This window comes from Lepidochelys kempii, chromosome 1, assembly GCF_965140265.1.
Source record: "Lepidochelys kempii isolate rLepKem1 chromosome 1, rLepKem1.hap2, whole genome shotgun sequence".
NCBI lineage: Eukaryota > Metazoa > Chordata > Testudines > Cheloniidae > Lepidochelys > Lepidochelys kempii.
This window is the reverse complement of record NC_133256.1, coordinates 214171694-214192671: the sequence shown is the minus strand read 5'-3', so window position 1 is coordinate 214192671 and position 20978 is coordinate 214171694. Positions and strand designations below refer to the sequence as shown.

General features: G+C 45.9%; 1 protein-coding gene across 1 annotated transcript in view; it reads left to right on the top strand.

Annotated features, from left to right (window-relative positions):
• LOC140907283 (antigen WC1.1-like) overlaps nt 1-20978 on the top strand; it is a 47570-nt gene that overhangs the window by 10626 nt on the left and 15966 nt on the right. The window contains exons 2-6 of the mRNA XM_073332873.1: nt 4616-4930; nt 5384-5695; nt 12342-12659; nt 18158-18472; nt 19323-19637. Of these exons, the coding sequence (XP_073188974.1) occupies nt 4616-4930; nt 5384-5695; nt 12342-12659; nt 18158-18472; nt 19323-19637 (1575 nt within the window). The remainder of the gene's footprint in view (nt 1-4615; nt 4931-5383; nt 5696-12341; nt 12660-18157; nt 18473-19322; nt 19638-20978) is intronic.

The following is a 20978-nucleotide window of genomic DNA, read 5'->3' as shown; positions in this document are numbered from 1 at the left end:
AGCACCACAAGAGAAACTCCCCTTTCAAACTCCCCTGTTTACCCCTCTGTTTGCTGGCTCCTGTGCCGCTGCAGCTGTCTGTGTATCATGGCTGACGGTTCCACCAACGCTTCAGCTAGATCCTTAAGTATCTTTGTGTGACAATCAGGGTCCAGACACCCCAAGGGGAGAACAAGGGGCCTGAAACCCAAAGAATAAGCAGTTGAAACAACTGTTTGTATACAGTATTATTGTACTATAACAGTGTACTGGGTAAAAAGAAAAGGAGGACTTGTGGCACCTTAGAGACTAACAAATTTATTTGAGCATAAGCTTTCGTGAGCTACAGCTCACTTGGGTAAGATATCATATAAAAACTGGAGACATGCTGGTTATGGATATCATTGTGTGAGGCATATACAGATGGCGAGTAGAGTTATCTCTGTGTGATGGAAAGATGCTCCTAAAATATGTTTTGGGGACAGACTTGAGAAACAAGTTTGTCCCAGACAAAGGGATGTTGTTTTACCTGTTTGCCTGTGTCTCCAATGTAAACTGAGCAAGGTGAAGCCAGAGACAGTGGAAATTATGTTTCATATGAGCCAAGAGGATGATGGGAAGTCACTAAGAAGAGTCAAATAGCAAAGGAGAAGAAATTTATCTGGGGAGGCACTTTAGACAAACATTTCAAAAGGTTACTAGAGTATACAAAGAAGGGGAGAAAACTCGTTAGTTACCCATCCTTTAGTGGGCAAAGAGGACAGCACCCTCCAATTCCGTGAATGTTGGAGCCTCCTGCCGGAAGGCTTGGAGATGCTGGCAGTTTGATGTGAGAAAGCTGTTGAGGCAAAGATCATAGTTTGCTAAAGTAAAGTCTTAGACACTAGAAAGTGTTGTATTTTGTTTTGTTTGTAAGCATTTTCTGCTTCTGTTATCTCTGCTTAGTATCATTTAAATCTATGTTCTTTATTAATAAACTTATTCCTGGTTTTACCATAAATCAGCTCCATGCTGTGTGTTAAGGTAAAGAGTGTGTCCTCAGCTGGGCTTGCTACCCAGGGGTTTTAGAACCCAAATCAGTGGTAATTTAACTGGTTTTCTTCAAGAAAAAAATAATATGGCCATAACTCCTCTGTCTGATAAATGATTGATACAAACCAGAGTGCTTTACCTAAAACTACTTTATTGGGTTTCAAGCGTGGGATCACTATGTATGCTGTAGCAGTAGGGTGCAGAGCATTCCAAATATTTACAGTTATCTAAAAAGTCTGAAATGGTCTCAAGAAATTAACAGCCAAGCTACTGGGGGCCCCCTCCTTCCATCTGACTATTGGGGAACTTAGGTGTAAAATCCTTGCCAAAAGGAAAGCTTCCCCAGACTGCTCCAAAGCACACTTTCTAAATAATTTTTTTGTAAATTTTCTTTGGATAAAGCACACAGCTCATAATAGCCTCTAATGGGCTAATAATTTCCCCAGCAACAGCCAATAACAATTCATTATTTTTATTAGCAAAATATTCCTGGTAATAACAATGATAAAGCTTACATGTTAGAGGCACCTGAAACCAAGGTCGGTTGCCCAAACATTTGTTTCTATTTTTACCGTACGTTTATTTTTTATTGTATTCTTCCATTTTGATTAGAAAAACTGCAAGCATGGAGCTATTTGGCCTTGCCTCTCAGGGTCATAAAACTATTATCAGCTATGTGATGTTTGGGTTTCAGCTGGCAGTGGTTGAACATACAAAATGACTGACTCCAGTGCTGTCCAATTGTGGGGTACAGGCAGGAATGTCAAATACAGGGCTACAGGCTAACAGGCTAGTGTGTGTGTAGTGTATCTGTGGGGACAGTCGACTTAATTTCTGTGAGGTTTGCATTCCTTCCCCCTCATTGTTAATATTAATTGTGTTGAGTATCTGCTCACCATTAACCTATTTAGTAAAGGTTAAAGCAAAATAGAAATTAAACACCTCAGCCTTCTTGATATCACCCCTTATTAGCTCTTCTTTAAACTAAGTAGAGGACCTGTACTTTACTTCATCTTTCTCTTACCCCCTAATGTATTTAGAGAACTTCTTATTAGTATTATCTTTTTATGTCCCTTGCTGGGTGTAACTCATATTGTGCTTTAGCCTCTCTGATTTAGTCCCAACATGCTGGTGCTGTGGTTTTGTGCTCATCCTTAGCAAGTGTTTCACATTTCCACGTTCGGTACGATTCCTTTTTGATTTTCAGTCCTTAAAGAGCTCCTGTGGAGCCATAATGTTCTCTTACGATTCTTTCTGTTTTTCCTTCACATCAGGATACTTTGCAGTTGTGTCTTTAATATTCAGATACTGTCAGGTCTCCTGACTTCCTTTTTTCTCTAAGATTTTCTTCCCAGGGGAACTTAGCTATCCGTTCACTATGTTTGTTAAAGTCTGGAGTTTTCGAAGTCCTTTTTACTTATTCTGTTTCTTTCACTCCTTCCTTTCCTTAGAATCATGACAACTATCGTTTATGGTCACTTTCACCCAAGTTGCCTTCCGCCTTCTGATTCACTAACAATTCCTCCCTCTGGGTCAGAATCTAGTCTCAAATGTCGGTCCTCCTGGTTACTTCCTCTACTTTTATGGAACAAAAAGTTTTCCCCAACACATTCCAAGAACTGATTGAACATTCAGTGTTTTGCCTTATTACTTTTCCAACAGATGTCTGGGTAGATAAACTCCCCTGTTACTGTCAGGTCTTGTGTTTTGAATATTTATGTTTGTTGTAGAAATGCCTCATCCATTCCTTCTCCTGATTGGGTGGTCTATACTAGGCCCCTACCATTACATCACCACTATTTTTCCTTGCTTTTATCTTTGCCCAGAGACTTTCCGCTGGTCTGCCTCTCACCACCTTCTGGGGCTCAGAACCTCAGACTTGCCCAAGGTCAGACAGCAAGCCAGTGGCAAAGCTGGGGATAGTCCCAGTCCAGTGGTTTTTCCACTGGGCCACAAGGTTGCTATGTGATTCCTGAGTGCTCCTCCTTGTCCTGTACATTTTGTTAGAATGGAATGGGGATAATGGTGGTTGTATAGTTGCTCCCGGGGCTTGCAAAGGGGTAGGGCTCCCGTAGATTGCAGCACACACACGGAAGGGGAGAATTCATGGCTGATGTGCCTTACTTCAACCCCTCAACTTTTTCTGCTACCCTTCCTAGTTTGCAACCCCTCATGTGTTTTCCCTTCCTCCTCTCCCAATCCTTACACTCTCCCCCTTCCCTGAGCCCACCCCGCAACTTCTTCTCTCCCCTATCACCAATTCCCATTTGTCTCCCTCCCCATAATAAACACATCCCTGGCTGAAAACCCAAACATTTCCCCCTGTTACCATCTACTCTTGCACCCCTGATCCCCCCTACCCTTCCCAGTCAACATTCACATTTGGAAGTTGTTTTCTTTTCAAAAGCAATTTCAGCACATTCTGAATATGTTGCTGCACTCAGATTATATTTACACCAAACAAAATCCCCCATGAGAGAGACCAATTGGAGCAATAAACCTGCTTTTTTAACATCACGTTTCTTTTCTGAGCTGGAGTTGCGCTCACAGTGCCGGGGTTGGGGGTGCCTAGCTGTAAAGGCCACAATTTACCCTCAAAGCCACCCACATCTCATGCTGGATTGTCAGGTTTCCAGACAGCTATCCTCTCTCACTGCACATGCTCAGTGTAGTCCATTAGATGTGTGTGTAGGCGCACAATCCTTCGCAAGCACCTAACTGGAGAAGCAGGCTCATTTTGAAATAACATCTGAATTTGATTTCCCCCAAAGGCTGGTGGATGCCATATCCTCTGTTGGGGGTAACCCTCAAGTGTCTGAGACCCTGGTGCAATGATCTGAGCCTTGGTTTGATCTCTACCTGTGTGCAAAAATAAAACGCCAGAATCTGTCAACTTTAATATAAGCTGGTTTTTTTCCTTCCTGGGAGCTGTATCTCGGAAACCCCTTGGTGAAATGGCCCCACATTTGGATTACTAATACAACCCTGTGCTCTATGTGAAATACTGTATTTCAATCCAATCCAATCAATCAAGCAGATATTAGAGCACTTAGAAAAAAATAGCTTTGAAGGAAAGCTGGTCTCAACCTTAACTGTTGCAGAGCTGTCACTGAGCTAGAATATCACCACTGTGTATGCTATTCCCAGTCAGACCCCTGAGTGCAACTGTTCTGATTCAGTAAGCTTCCAGTAACCTAGGACTCAGCACCCTTGAGAACCCCAGTTTCTTCCCATGGCATTTGTGTGATAACTTAGGGGCAGCCGCTCCAGACTCCTGACCAGCACTCTGGAACCACCGAAGCAGAGACTGGCCTCAGCCAAAGACAATCTGTCCCAGGCATGACCCTGTCCCCAGAGCAGTAAATGTCAGGGTGGAGTTTGGTGGGTGCTGTGTGACTTCCCACAAAGGGCAGATATGAGCAATAACGCCTGCACTGAAAGAACCTGATAATCAAATCTGAACATCCTCATTTACAAAGTGCCCAGTAAACTGGGAAGTAATTATTAGTTAATTATCCCAGGTCACTGGGGCTCCTTCGTCACATCTTTGGATACAATTGTGCAAGAGAAATGTTCTTCTGATCTCCCTTCTCCTTCTTCTCAGGGTATGCCGGGTACAGGCTGGCAAACGGCAGCACAGGGTGTTCGGGGAGAGTGGAGCTTCTCCACGGAGGCGCCTGGGGAACCCTCTGTGACTCCCAGTGGGATTTACAGGCTGCCCACACCCTCTGCCAGCAGTTTGACTGTGGATTCGCCCTGTCGATTCCAGCAGGGCAGCTCTTTGGCACAGGAGACGGGCCTGTCTGGAACGGCAAGTTTGGCTGTGAGAGGAATGAATCCCACCTGAGGGACTGTCTTGTAACTGCGCTGGGCACAACTGAATGTCCCCCTGAGAGTGAAGCCAGCGTGGTGTGTTCAGGTGAGCAGCTGCAATGGGAAAGAAAAGGACTGGGGATTGGGGAACATCCTCAGCCAGATCTTCACAGTGTGTCAATCAGCCAAGCTCCATTGGGTTCAGTGAGGCTATGCTGATTTACACCAGGTGGGGACTGGCCCATAAATTGGAGCCCTGTCCCTGCACCAGCCAAGTCTGTTGGAATTGATCCCTCAGTGAAATGCTTGTGGTGCCTTGAGTATGGAATGTACCAAGGGAGCCAAATTCTTGTCCCTTGTCCTGCCTTCGAACTAACAGATGTGGATCGAGTATCAGTTTGTGAACGTGCAGGTGTAGAATAGTCCCACAGCCCCCACAGGGTAACTGCTAGCATTGATCATGAGCAAGAATCCCTTCCTGTTCCCCACTCCCCTCCCTGCCATTGCCATTAACACTGATCACTGCACCTCCTCGACACTCACTTTCCCTTGTGCTCAGGGTGCCTGGGCGGCAGGTTAGTGAACGGCACCGAGTGCTCCGGGAGAGTGGAGATCCAACATGGAGACACATGGGGAAGCCTCTGTGCCTCCCAATGGGATTTGCAAGATGCCAACGTCCTCTGCCATCAGCTGAACTGTGGATACGCTGAGTCGATCCTGGGAGGAGCCCATTTCGGGGAAGGGAGCGGAACCGTATGGAGCGACACTTTTCATTGTGAAGGGACTGAACCCTGTCTGTGGGATTGTTCTCGCATGGCCCTGGGCAATCCAGCCTGCTCCCCCAGAGACACGGCCAGTGTTATTTGCTCAGGTAAGTTGAATATAGATGTGTATATGTTAGTTACAGTGCAATGTACTGCCCAGCTTAGGATCATCATGAGTAGTCCCACTGACTACAGTACTCAAGGTAAGTAGGGGTATCGGAGTGTTGCTCTCTTTGTTTAAGTTCCCCAGATCAGAGACACCTCCAGGTGCAGTGAGGGGTGGCGAGGTGGATCCTAGCACTAGGCTAGAGTGAACCGGAGAGAATGGCTCTGTGCTATAAACCTGGGGTTTGTGATTCACAGATTCCCTCAGTCCCAGCAGGGCTGACTCAGCCCTTCATCAGGTTGAGGTTGGTGTTGCAGAAGCAACCTGTACACAGAGATTTCATCCATGCTGTGTGTTAGAGAGCTTATGCCTTCACTCTCCCACTTCCCTGGTCCTTCTCACATGAACAGAGAGCAACAATACCCGAAGTCCGAAGGTGCAAACAATTCGATGTTTATTGGGGTGAACTTCCAGCAAGCTTAAATACAAGTTCCTTTTCCTTATTTCCGAATCCCAACTTACTTCCTGTTTGCCCCTAATTTATATAGTAATATTCTTAGCTATACCTTAAGCAATCATTCTACTGAAATTTAACTAACCAATCCTAACATATTGTAACATGATTATGTAACCAATTATATCCCACCACCTTAATTAGTTTACACCCAGCAAAATTAATTATACAGCAGACAGGAACAATCACAGAACCAGACAGAGATTATACAGACAAACAACAGCAAAGTGGGAACTATAATGACAAGACAATACAGAAGTGAGGATTTCACATCCCAGTATTGATAAGTGAGTTCTTGCCAGACAGGATGCTATCAAACTAAGTTTTCTTTTACATTTTCTAGGCACTTCCCTTTCTCTGGAGCTGATAGGAATACAATCCTGTCCTGATAGTGCCTAACAGCCCAATAGCACCTTATTTCAATGTGACTAGTTTGGAATGTGAGGATGTGACCGTTCGCTTCCCAGGTTATGGCTGCCTCTGCTGCTTAGCCAAAGGCCTTAGCCTAAGAACAGGGCCCCAGACTGTCACAGTAAGAGAAGGACCTTACATTGGCAGACAGTGATTTTGATTCTTTCTTTTATACCTCTAACTAGCCAAGTGATAAGAATACACCTACATTCTTAAAGTACAGGCCTTTACAGGCAGGCCTGAATATCTATATCCTAACACTGTGGGCCCATTACAATCCCATTACACTCTCTGGAAAAGTAAGTGTTTGCCCTGGTGTTCCTGGCCAAAATGCTTCCCCCGTTGCCCATCCTGGGTTGTGCGCTGGTGGGCTGCAGCCCTCACCTACAGAGCTTGCTCAGTGGGTGTCTATGTTTGTAGATCATTAATTCCCCACAGCTTTCTACTTCATAGAAATAGTCATTTCTTTGCCAAAGATCCCAGTTTTCAGGAAAGCGTTCAAATGGCTTCAGAGCTTGGCTTCTGAGCCAGCTGGGAACTTTCACAAAGATCCTGCTCTTCGTGAGAGCAGCTGACGCTTTGATGAAGATCCTCCTCTACAATGCAACACAAATACTGCTGGGATCCTTTTTCCTGCAGGCTTCTCCAAAGATCTTCATCGGCTTCCCCATGCCACACCAGGGAACTGCCATAGCTGATAGATGGCAAGTCGTCTGATTGCTATCCATAGTGGCTAGGCCCAGATTTTTACAGCTGTTTCGCTGTTGCTCCATTCAGCATGGCAATGCCTAACTGATTTAAGAGCCTACGTTTCATTTTCAGTAAGGATTTAGGCACTTTGCAGCCTTCATCAATGAGATCAATAGGAGTCACATCCCTGAGTGACATAACTGTGCCAACCTCACCCCCACTGTAGACAACAATAGAAGAATTCTTCCATTGATCTAGCTACCACCACTTGGAAAGATGGATTACCCACAGCAATAGTAAAACCCCTTCTGTCGCTGAAGGAAGCATCCACACTACAGCGACATAGCTGCAGTGAAGTTCTGTGTCACTGTAGCACTCACAGTGTAGACATGGCCTTAGTAAACCAAACATTTAATGCACACAGAAAACATTGTATGAATAAGTACTCCCAGCTATCTCCGTGACACCACTGATTTCCTGAGAAAACTACAGTGCATTGGTGATCTTCCAGAAAACACCATCCTAGCCACCATGGATGTAGAGGCTCTCTACACAAACATCCCACACATAGATGGAATACAAGCTGTCAGGAACAGTATCCCTGATGATGCCACAGCACAACTGGTTGCTGAGCTCTGTAACTTTACCCTCATGCACAATTATTTCAAATTTGGTGACAATATACACCTCCAGACCAGTGGCACCGCTATGGGCACCCTCATGGCCCCAAAATATGCCAGCATTTTTATGGCTGACCTGGAACAACGCTTCCTCAGCTCTCGTCCACTCACGCCCCTTCTCTACCTACATTACACTGATGACATCTTCATCCTCTGGACCCATGAGAAGGAAACTCTGGAAGAATTCCACCACGATTTCAACAGCTTCCACCCCACCATCAAACTCAGCCTGGACCAATCTACACGGGAGGTCCACTTCCTAGACACCACGGTGCAAATAAGTGACGGTCACGTTAACACCACCGCTATACCGAAAACCCACCGACCGTTATGCCTACCTTCATGCCTCCAGCTTCCATCCCGAACACACCACATGATCCATTGTCTACAGCCAAGTGCTGAGGTACAACCACATTTGTTCCAACCCCTCAGACAGAGACCAACACCTACAAGATCTTCACCAAGTATTCTCAAATCTACGATACCCACACGAGGAAATAAGGAAACAGATGAACAGAGCCAGACGTGTAGATCAACAGAGCCAGAAGCCTCCTGCTGCAAGACAAGCCCAAGAAAGAAACCAACAGAACTCCACTGGCCATCACATACAGTCCTCAGCTAAAATCTCTCCAACGCATCATCCGTGATCTACAACCCATCCTGGACAACAATCCCTCACTTTCATAGACCTTGGGAGGCAGGCCAGTCCTCACCCACAGACAGCCTGCCAACCTGAAGCATATTCTCACCAGCAACTACACACTGCACCACAGTAACTCTAACTCAGGAAACAATCCGTGCAACAAACCACAATGCCAACCCTGCCCACATATCTACACCAGCGACACCATGACAGGACTGAACCAGATCAGCCACACCAATACCGGTTCATTCACCTGCACATCCATCAATGTCATCAAGTTGTATTGGGGGAGGTTTAGGTTGGATATTCGGAAAAACTTTTTCACTAGGAGGGTGGTGAAGCACTGGAATGCGTTACCTAGGGAGGTGGTGAAATCTCCTTCCTAAGAAGTTTTTAAGGTCAGGCTTGACAGAGTCCTGGCTGGGATGATTTAGTTGGGGATTGGTCCTGCTTTGAGCAGGGGGTTGGACTAGATGACCTCCTGAGGTCCCTTCCAACCCTGATATTCTATGATTCTATGATTCTATGATAATATACGCCATCATGTGCCAGCAATCCCCTCTGCTATGTACATCAGCCAAACTGGACAGTCCCTATGTAAAAGGATAAATGGACACAAATCAGATATTAGGAATGGCAATATACAAAAACCTGTAGGAGAACACTTCAACCTCGCTGGACACACAATAGCAGATTTAAAGGTAGCCATCCTGCAGCAAAAAAACTTCAGGCCCAGACTTCAAAGAGAAAATGCTGAGCTTCAGTTCATTCGCAAATTTGACACCATCAGCTCGGGATTAAACAAAGACTGTGAATGGCTAGCCAACTACAAAAGCAGTTTCTCCTGCCTTGGTGTTCACACCTCAGCTGCTAGAAGAGGGCCTCATCCTCCCTGATTGAACTAACCTCGTTATCCCTAGACTGATTCTTGCTTGCAGATTTATTCCTCGCCCTGGAAATTTCCACTTCATGCATCCGACAAAGTGGGTATTCACCCATGAAAGCTTATGCTCCAAAACGTCTGTTAGTCTATAAGGTGCCACAGGACTCTTTGCCACTTCAACAAAAGCTATAGGAAAGTAAATCTATGGGTTCTCCTTACACAGACCTTCCTCCATTTGTTTCTCTTACAACTTAACGTGTTCCATACTTCAGCACAAACATCCAAACACATTCCCCACTGATCTTCTCTTAGAGATGATTTCTCAGGCTTTGCAGTGTGGTTGTAACATGTAGTGGGTCTTCAGAGCTTGAGAAATGGCAGTACCTCAGCCATTTCAAACACTTCAGAACTCGGTGAGCAATGAAACAGTCTGGGGACCTTAGCAGCTAGCAGCGCTCCAGCCCTAGGCTTGGGTTAAGAGTTGACTGGGTATCTCAGTTGCTGGTGAAACAGAAATCTGTAGCCTGTATTCAATGTGGTACCAGGATTGGAAGCAGCCTCTACAATATCTCTTCCCTGGATCTCTGTGAGGCTCTCACTCCATGGAGCACTGTCTTCTCCCCATAAACCCAGCTAAATCAGGCAAGAATTCACAAATCCTCACCTCACCAAGTGCTGCCCCGTTCTCTCTCTTTAACTGAGACAGAATCCCAGTTTAGAGCAGTCAGCTGATAGCTAAATGTAAATTCCATAGGCTCTGTGGTCTCCACAGCAACAAATACTGCCCCAGCTCTCCCTCTACGTCCATAGACCACACCATGGTGCACCAAACATTATCTCAATGGAGAGCTTCCTTAGAAAATAAAGCTGGCATAGCACTGCCCTGTATCCACGGTGGTACAGGGGTTGGGATCAGCCCTCACAGCAGATACATCTCTCAGCCACTGAGTCCACAGGGCTGTCTTCGACACGGTATACATTAAAAAGCTGGGTTGACCCAGCTAAATCACTCAGGAATATGTTTCAGAGTAACAGCCGTGTTAATCTGTATTCGCAAAAAGAAATGGAATACTTGTGGCACCTTAGAGACTAACCAATTTATTTGAGCATAAGCTTTTCGAAAGCTTATGCTCAAATAAATTGGTTAGTCTCTAAGGTGCCACAAGCACTCCTTTTCTTTTTTCAGGGATATGAAAAATCCTCACCCCTGAGTGACACATTAAGCCAACCTACCACCCCCCCCCAGTGTAGACAGCACTAGGTAAACAGAAAAATTCTTCTGTCAAGCTCGCTACCACCTCTCCGGGAGGAGGATGAACTATAGCAATGGGAGAACCCCTCCGGTCGGCATAGGTAGGGTCTACACTAAAGGGCTACAGAGGTACAGCTGCAGCTGTGCCCTTGTAGCCTTTCAAGCGTATAAAAGCCCTTCAACTCCTGTATTTATAACCTTCCCCCCCCCCCGACCCTGCACTCTAGCTCTGCCCTCAGAGGGTGACTAGGGTGTGGGGTTGCCCATAACGTAACAGAGGCCCAGAGTATCCAGATAAAATCTATGTCCCCTCCCCATGGCATCTTTCGCTTCCTGTCACAGAAATAAAGTCAAATGCTGCAGTATAAGGAATGTGGGTCACACTGACACAGAGATTCTGTGCAGGAAGTAAGGGGAGATTACACTGGGCCTAATTCTTACTAACCCTAAGGGCTCATTTACACCTGCTCAGAGTATAGGAGTCTTAATGTGAGATTCAGACCATACAAAACTTTAATAAAAAACAGAGTAGTTAAATACCTGTCTTAAGTGTATTACTAATCTCATCTATAAATATGGAGTCACTACTGTCCTCTGTATGTATATTCTTATAACTGTTTGTATATTTAGGAAGATTTGACAGGTTTACAGATCACATTTTGGGAGCACTTTGGCTCCTTTGAAATGTAAGGTGCCGCATTCACTGTATAAATCTCCAACGACCTAATCACCAGAAAGGGTCTTCGCTTCTCCCACAAGGAACTTCAACATCTTTATGTGCTCACAGTGAACAAAGTTTTAAAATGAAAAATATATATGTTTAGAAAAAAATGGGATCTTCTTCCCCATTGCCCAGAGGTCACTCTCTTCTCCAGCATCATCTCCAGCCAAGCCAATAGCTAGACTTTGTGAGAAAGGTAACTCAAGCGTCCACAGTTGCAGACCTGGCCTGGAAAATCCTTGCTGAGTGCAGAAAAGCCTTTATTGTGTTAGCTCCTTATGGGTTTGGAGCTGACGCCGTGATCGCAGACCACCAATGTACATTGAACGGGGACAAACAGGGCAAGGTTTTCTTTAAAGGAGCCATGTGTCCTGGCAGTCTGGATCCGGGAATTGCAGCAGTGAAGTGGGGCGCTTGGTGAGCTCATTGCAGGCCAATCCCTAGACTCCTGTTGTAAATCACAGCTACCTCACAGCGCTGACGCTATCAATGTGCGGGGTGAGCACTGAGCACTTTTGCACAGACCATTTTGGAAACCAGGGGCCTGATCTGCCAGGTGTTCCTGAGCACTCTCCACTCACATTGACTCCTTAGGGAGGTGAGAGCGCTCCACATCGTGCAAGATCTGATCTCAGAGCTGGGGAATTCTTTCCTTCCATCACCTCCTGCATTTCTGAGTAGACAGACAAATGAAACCCTTGAAAGAGGCTGTTCCCTGTATCACTGCACAGCGGTGAGAGTTACCTTCCACTCAGCACAGAAACCTGTGTTTCACATCACACCTGTGTATTATTTCTAATGCAGTACCAGCAGGGAGTGTTATTCAGCATATTTTTTGTCTCTGTGAGCCCAGGTCGTTCTGAGGCGCTCAGACTGTTGAATGGAGAGAACCGATGCAGTGGGAGAGTTGAGATTTCCCTCCGTGGTGTGTGGGGCAGAGTTCTGGATGACCAGTGGGACATGGACGATGCCAGCGTGGTGTGCAGACAGCTCCAGTGCGGAGTTGCTGAGAAAGCTTATAACCCCCCTATGTCTGAGCGAGGAAGGGGCCCCATGGGGCTGAAAAGTGTCCGATGTGGAGGAAATGAGACTCGTCTGACTCTCTGTGACATCTCCCAGCCTGAAACAACCCAGGCAGGAATTGCTGAGGACGTTGGTGTGGTTTGCTCAGGTGACTTAGTGTGAAAATCTTATAAATATCCTGTCCTTGTTCAATGGAACATGACCCACTCCAGGGCCTGCCTCCACCCCACCTTGTGCTGTGATCTCGGCAGTCCTTGAAATGATGTGGATCTGATGTTCAAACTGGGACCGATTTATAGTAAAAATATATTATATACAGAACAAAGCATAGCCATGGTATAGGCACTATAGCAACCTCTTTCTCTGTCTCTCTCTCATATTTTTATGGATTAGAGCTGTTCAAAAAAATTTCATCAAAACTTTTTTCCTGTGAAAAATCTTCACCATAAGATTACAAATTTTCTCAAATAGTTTGTTTTCATTGAAAATGTTCAGATTTCAGTTGAAAAACTTGGGCTGTTCATTAACCACAGTTAACTCACGCGTTTAACTAAAAAAAATTAATCGAGATTAAAAAAAATCATGATTAATCACAGTTTTAATTGCACTGTTAAACAACAGAATACCAGTTGAAATGTATTGTTTTATTTCTGAATGCAGTTATTTTTTGTACATAAATCTACATTTGTAAGTTCAGCTTCCATGGTAAAGAGATTGCACTACAGTACTTGTATTAGCTGAATTGAAAAATACTATTTCTTCCATTTTTTACACTTCAAATATTTGGAATAAAAAAATATAAAGTGAGCACTGTACACTTTCTATTGTGTTTTGTAATTGAAATCAATATATTTGAAACTGTAGAAAACATCCAAAATATTTAAATAAATGGTATTCTATTATTAACAGCACAATTAATCACGGTTAATTTTTTTTTAATTACTTGACAGATCTATGAAAATCCCAAATTTATTTGTGGAACATGAAAAATATTCATGGTCATTCATATTTTGTGGGGAAAAGGATGAATTTCCAAGCAGCTCTAGTGTATCTAGTGGCTTCTTTATGTTAAAGTCTTAAAAAAACATGCTGTCTTGAATCAGAAAAGGATTAATTTCCAAGCAGCTCTTGTAGCACCTTAGAGACTAACCAATTTATTTGAGCATAAGCTTTCGTGAGCTACGGCTCACTTCATCAGATGCTCATGAAAGCTTACGCTCAAATGAATTGGTTAGTCTCTAAGGTGCCACAAGTATTCCTTTTCTTTTTGCGAATACAGACTACCACGGCTGCTACTCTGAAACCAAGCAGCTCTTGTGTATCTAGTGGCTTCTTTATGTTAAAGTCTATAAAAAACATGCTGTCTTGAATCAGAAAACAACAGTAAGAAAAGGAAGTCACATGCAACCTGTTTTGACCAAGGCTGCCATGGATAGTAGCTCTGGGCTAGATCCCCCAAAGGCCTTGGGCGTTGCAAGGCCTGACTCCTAGGTGCCTTGCCATCGAATGGGATCCTCAGCCATGAGTCACGCGCCCAGCTCCACGTACAATGCATGGGGAGAGTTAGGCACCAGAAGCCAGAAAGCTGAACAGGGAACCACCTACATTTGCCAGCAATGAAATGCCAAGGAAGGGAGTAGGGCCTAGATACACAAAGTTATTTCGTTGCCAACCTGCCATTGATCGAAGTCTTAGCCCCCTGACACACAGGTAGAGGTAGGCACCTATCTCTGCTCAGGGACCTCAGTCATGAACCCACTCCTGGAGCTAGGCACGTAAGCCAGGTCAGCTCTCTCATCTCCCCATTTTACACGTGACCCAGTGGTTACAGCACTCAACTGGGAGGTGGGAAATCCACATTCAATCCCTGCTCTGCCTGATTTGGAGCAGGGACGTGAACACAGGTGAGTGCCCTAGTCACTCTAGACTGTGCTGGGGTGGGTCTCTCCTGCTGGAAATGTTCCACTTTGTACAAATAATCAGTCACTGAATCCGAAAAAAAAGCTAGAGATTGATTCTAGCTGGTGGCCAGGGCACTCACCTGGGATATGGGAGAGTCAAGTCCCTGCTTCAATAAATACGTAATGATTTATATATTATGTATTTATAAAGAGGCAGTTAGGTAGCTACGTTCCTTTGTGGCTCTAACCCTCTGTCACTGGGGAAGTACATCAAAGTTGCTTTTATAATGTGACCTTGTGAAGTCCTAATCCTATAACTGCAATTTTCCTTCATTTAAAGGTTAAAAAAAAAAATCTGTGATGGGATTTTTTCATTGTTCTTGGTTGTACATGACTATTGTACAAAATAATTCTATTGTTCTTTTGGCTGGTATATATTTACAGTAAGTTCCAACAGTAAAAGTAAACAAGTAACAGATATTTTAACTATGTCCCTATATCATGCACTGTACGTTACTGCACTGATAGTTTTCATGCCCATTCCAACTGCAGGGTAACTACAGCACATTAAGGGCCCATTTCTGTTCCCATTGTGTCAGTGGGAGCTTCACAGTTGATTTCAGCAGAGTAGAATTAGGCCCTAAGTGTCTGGGACATTATTGTACACACACAGAGACAATTTGCCTGTCTTTCCCTTTATTTGTAAAATAAAGTGGTACCAAGTCTCCTTTTCTCTAATGTTCTGGTACCGCCTGTCATGCTGTCTGGAGTGGCTCACCACTGTAAGTGACTAACTCAGGGCAGACTCAAAAAACAAGGGCAGATACCCCAAACTGGTGGTGTGTTCTATCATTAGATTTCGCCTGCAGAGTCCTGCACTTAGGACGGAAGAATCCAATGCACCGCTACAGACTAGGGACCGAATGGCTCGGCAGCAATTCTGCAGAAAAGAACCTAGGGGTTACAGTGGACGAGAAGCTGGATATGAGTCAGCAGTGTGCCCTTGTTGCCAAGAAGGCCAATGGCATTTTGGGATGTATAAGTAGGGGCATTGCCAGCAGATCGAGGGACGTGATCGTTCCCCTCTATTTGACACTGGTGAGGCCTCATCTGCAGTACTGTGTCCAGTTTTGGGCCCCACACTACAAGAAGGATGTGGAAAAATTGGAAAGAGTCCAGCGGAGAGCAACAAAAATGATTAGGGGACTGGAACACATGAGTTATGAGGAGAGGCTGAGGGAACTGGGGATGTTTAGTCTACGGAAGAGAAGAATGAGGGGGGATTTGATAGCTGCTTTCAACTACCTGAAAGGCAGTTCCAAAGAGGATGGCTCTAGACTGTTCTCAGTGGTAGCAGATGACAGAACAAGGAGTAATGGTCTCAAGTTGCAGTGGGGGAGGTTTAGATTGGATATTAGGAAAAACTTTTTCACTAAGAGGGTGGTGAAACACTGGAATGTGTTACCTAGGGAGGTGGTGGAATCTCCTTCCTTCGAAGTTTTTAAGGTCAGGCTTGACAAAGCCCTGGCTGTGATGATTTAATTGGGGATCGGTCCTGCTTTGAGCAGGGGGTTGGATTAGATGACCTCCTGAGCTCACTTCCAACCCTGATATTCTATGATTCATCAAGCCAATCACAAACGTGAACTCCTGGATCACTATACAAGTCTCACTGTGGAGTCACAGACCGCCTAACCTGCCACCCAGACAAACTGAAAGTTGTGATAAAATGTCACTTAATCCTAACATCACACCACACCAAGTTTCTCCCAGTCCCAAGAGACCAGTCAGTCACCCAGAACTTCCTCCAAAGATAACGCTGGCAGCCAGTTCTATAGTAAATAACTAAAGGTTTATTAGCTAAGAAGAAAGAAGGAGGGTTATTGAGAGGCTATAGCAGGTAAAATATAACAACAGGGAAATCAGTTTGTAACTCCAAATGGTGGCAGTGATGTAATAAACTGTCAGTTTCCCCAAAGTCTTTTACAGGGTGTTATGAGGTACTCCACTCACTGCCAGACTGGCATCTCCTCCTGGTCACTCTGAGGATTAGCTCTCGAGGCCAACGCCCATCCAGTTTGCACACCATCGCTCTCACTCTGGTCTGCAGCTCCTCTTGCTCCAGGACCTGCAGCATCCTCTTTGTCACTTAGCCCTCCAGCTAGGTCACTCAGTGTTCCCCCTGACGGGATTCAATCCATCAACAGTCCTAGGCCGTCTTCCCATTCACTGCCCTGGTGCCACTCCCTCAGTGGCTGAAAGGGGAACCCAGGCCTGCCCTCTTCTCTGGGATCCAGTCCAGGGACAGCTCAGCAGTTCTGGGCTTCCTCTCTCTGCCCACACTGCTCCTTCCCTGGACTGATTTAGTTGGGGTTGGTCCTGCTTTGAGCAGGGTGTGGGACTAGATGGCCTCCAAACCTAATCTTCTATGATTGTATGACTGCTTCCTATACTCTGGTTCCCCCCCTCACTCTGGGTGTGCCAGCCCCAAGAATCCTCCTCCCAGGGAATAACTACAGACTATCTCCCTGCAGCCCCCAAACACTCCTCCCTCTTCCCAGGGCATGACTGCTGTCTGCCTTACTGCAGTCTTTCCCAACAGCCCAACCCAGAGCCACCTTCCTGGCTTTATAGGTCCCACCTGTTCCTGAATAGGTGAGACTCTCTCTAACCAGCTGATTCCGGCCTAAACCTCCACCCTTTGCAGTGTAATTAGCTGATTGGGCCCACCTGGCCCAACCCAGCTCTTACAAGGCTAGTGTGGGGAGCTCACCCCATCACACAGGGCTACCCAGAATAACTCTGGGGATCTCTGTCTTCTCATTCAGTTATTCTTCTCTGTTCGAATCCAAACAGTCCAGAGATACAGGATCTTTCTTTGAATCCATATTTATATCTTCTTCTCACATAAGAACATAAGCTCACAGAAAACAAGCTGACAATCTACCCAGGTGGGCTTTTCCTTTGATGACAGGGAGTGAGAAATGCACTCAGATTTTTGACCTCAGACCTTATTCATAATGGCTATTTCCTTTGAAATTAGCATTTCCTCTTAAAGTCCTTAAATCCTTAGCATTTCACAAAATTTATTTGGTGTGTTATTTAGCTACAAGTGTATTTATCATGTAAATGTTTGGCATTACATTATGACAGCAATAGACACGCAAAAACAATACCCATAACATGCCACTAGTTTTCATAAAGTTTAAACGTCTGAATACACACGTATACATCTAACCATTACTTTAATCTACACAAGTGAACTGATCTAACTACACTCTAGCATGACCTGGTCAGCCAGTGTCACCCCCTCCCCATTCTGTAACAATTGAAAAGAATATTTGGTTTTGGATAAATTAATTGCCTAATAATTCCCTGAACACCTTGATGCTTATCCTTTAAGAGTTGTTTGAGAATATTCAAGATTTTGAGTAAGGGCTGTTTCCGCTAACCCTTAGTCTCACAAATAGTTCTGACCCATGTGACGAGTCCCTTAAGGATTACTCCGATGAGTAAGGAATTCAGAATTAGGCCCTTACACTCACATGCTGTTTATCAATAGTGCTCTGTAAGAAGTATTCCTCATTTCCTTATTCAGCTTTTCTCCTTTTCTGTCTTTCTTGTTAAAGACAGATTTTAAAAAGCATTTCAATATCTCAGCCATTGTAGCATCATCATTGATTTGCATGGAAGCTATTTAATAATCATCGTATTGCATATTAACAGCTGGGATCTATCCCTGCAGGGAGCCGGCGGATCAGACTGGTGAATGGGGCAGGTCGCTGTGCTGGGAGAGTGGAGATGTATTACAATGGCAGCTGGGGGACAGTCTGTGATGATTCCTGGGATCTGTCAGACTCCAATGTCGTTTGCAAACAACTGGGATGTGGACGCGCCATCAATGCAACTGTCTGTGCTCATTACGGGGAAGGATCCGGGGGGATCTGGCTGGATGATGTGAACTGCTCTGGAAACGAATCCGATCTTTCGGACTGTCCTTCCAGGGGCTGGGGCCAGCACAACTGCAGACACAAAGAGGACGCAGGAGTTCTCTGCTCAGGTCTGGTCTGGGAATGCTCACGTGAGCCTGGTTACCAGGGGATTTACTGGAGGGGGCAGACATTTGAGGAGAGAGCTGAGGATGATAGAGCCTTTCCCTCACTGTCTTTTCTATAGGGTGCCCATACAGTGCGTTTTGGCCAGGACACACTCTTTTTTAAGCCTGCCCTGGCCGTCCCGACTGTTTTGGCAAAACTGGGCATTTCTCTCGTTTCCTCTTGCCAACGGATCACGAGTTGGGAAGAGCAAATTGGACACATACACAGTTTTGCCAAAAAAGTGGGATGCACCCCCCAGCGGAGTGAGGCTGGGTGGCAGGGGGGCTCAGGCTGGCCCACGTGCTGAGGGGATAGGGGAACCACAGGCTGTCCCTGTGTAGGTGGGAGGTAGGGTAGGCCCCACCTGTGTGGGGGAGAAGAAGGGAGGTTTTGGGGTTGGGTACCCCGTGGGGTGTTCCGTTTTCCCTTTGAGAAAATATGGTCACTCTACTCTTCTACCTACCAACTGGGGTCATGATTAGAAAGTCACCATTTCCCATCGGTTCCCACCCAGGAGTATTGGAGATATCGCAGCATTTCTCTAGCGTTGGGAGGGCAGTCACTGCTGTATTGCAGGTGTCTGTGTGTGTAACTGCTGGGAACTGGTGACTTTTCAGAGGTGACCATTGTATTTCTAATAGTCCATGGTGTCCAGAAGAGTCTCTCATTCTTAGAGTGATTCTCTCTGCACTTGTTCCTGCAGAATGATGTGACTATACTTTTGGGTTGAGCAATTGCTGGGATTTCACTCTTCACCCCAGTTCATTTCAGAATCAGACGATTTAAATTCCCTTTTTGTGCACTTCCTTCTAGAATTCACGGATTTGAGGCTGGTGAGCAACAGTGATTGTGCTGGGCGGCTGGAGGTTTTCTACAATGGGACGTGGGGCAGTGTTTGCTCCAATCAGATGTCTGGAGTCACCCCAGCAATTGTCTGCAAACAGCTGAACTGTGGGGATGGAGGGCAGCTTGCAAGAGACTTGGCATATGGAGCAGGTTCTGGTCCCACATGGCTGGACCATGTTGCATGCAGTGAGCAGCACAGGTCCCTTTGGCAGTGCCCATCAGGCATATGGAAACAGCACTCCTGTGATAACCGAGCAGAAGAGATCCATATTTCTTGCCGTGGTAATTCTGAAACTCTGTGCACACACATGCACACACCCACTCCATCTTTTACTCATTGAAAGGCTGTGATAGAAATTTTGAATGTATTTACTTTTCAGTAGAGACAGTTTTACATTCACAGTAGTGACAGACATATTTTCATTGTCAATTCTCAATACAGCACCTGGAAAACAAAATGGGAGTTATTCATACAAGCTGTGTGTTACACGGTGCAATCACCTAGTGAGAGCCTACAAATGCCCGTAGGCACGGGAACTTGGGGTGCAAAGGGTCCCGGCTGCCGGCCCCACGCTCCACTGCTGGTCCCAGACACGGGGTCCCGCTGCTAGCCCCGCAAGGTGTGGTCCCAGCCTGAGTCACCTTACCCCGATCCACAGCCCAGTCCTGGCCTCAACTCGGGGGAGAGGGAGCACAGACAGGGTAAGAAGGGGCAAGGTAAAAAGTTTGGGAACCACTGACTTTCAGCACCCCAACTGTAAAAATTGTTCCAGCACCACTGCAAATGCCTCCCATTAGCGAGCATCATTTGGGAATCTCTGTGGCTGTACTTTTGGGATGAACAATCAGAGATGGGCCCAAGGTCAGTGAATAGGACGTGAGTCGTCATGTTGAGTGGTTGGAGCAGGAGTCATATCCAATGGTTAGAGCAGGTAGCCAGAAATTGGAGCCAAGGGTCAGAGCCAGAGGCAGAAATCAGAGCTCAGGACCAGGTTACCAGGAGCAAGGCAAGGGGTAAGTCTGGAGTAAAGGTAAAAGCAAGACTGAACAAGACAGGAAAATGAGATATCTTAGGTGTGGGAAATGCTCTGAGCAGTTGCTGAATGCTGGTGTGGCTGCTGGACTGCTGACCTATCAGGCAGTATGACCAGTCAGGCAGCCTAATACAGTCCTGCTGCTCTCATTAAGTTGCCTAGAGACTAGCTCCGCTGCAGCCCCTGCTTCCTGACACCCAGGCTGTGAAATCTGGGTCAGGATCAGAATTCCCAAAAAGTGGGTTTGTGCGTGTAGGTGAGTCTGTTTCAGATCTAAAGTCCCATTTAGTCCTTGTAACCGGGGCACTGACTCACCAGCGGCGCCTGCTGCTGGTTGTCCTTGGGATTTAGCGTTCCAGCCACCAGAGCGCCCTCTTCAGGCCAGTGTCTCACCTTGCTGCTGGCTCCCGTTTCCCTCCCAGGACCTTGGAGCCCCTTTCACTGGGTGCTGCCCCCTGGCAGTACCCCACAGTTCTGGGTCTCCCCATCCCAGGGGAACCCCCCCACCCACTATCCCTACCTCACCTCAGTCATAGGCTCCTGCTAGTCACCAGCTAGTTCCTGCTCCCTGGGGCAGACTGCAGGATGA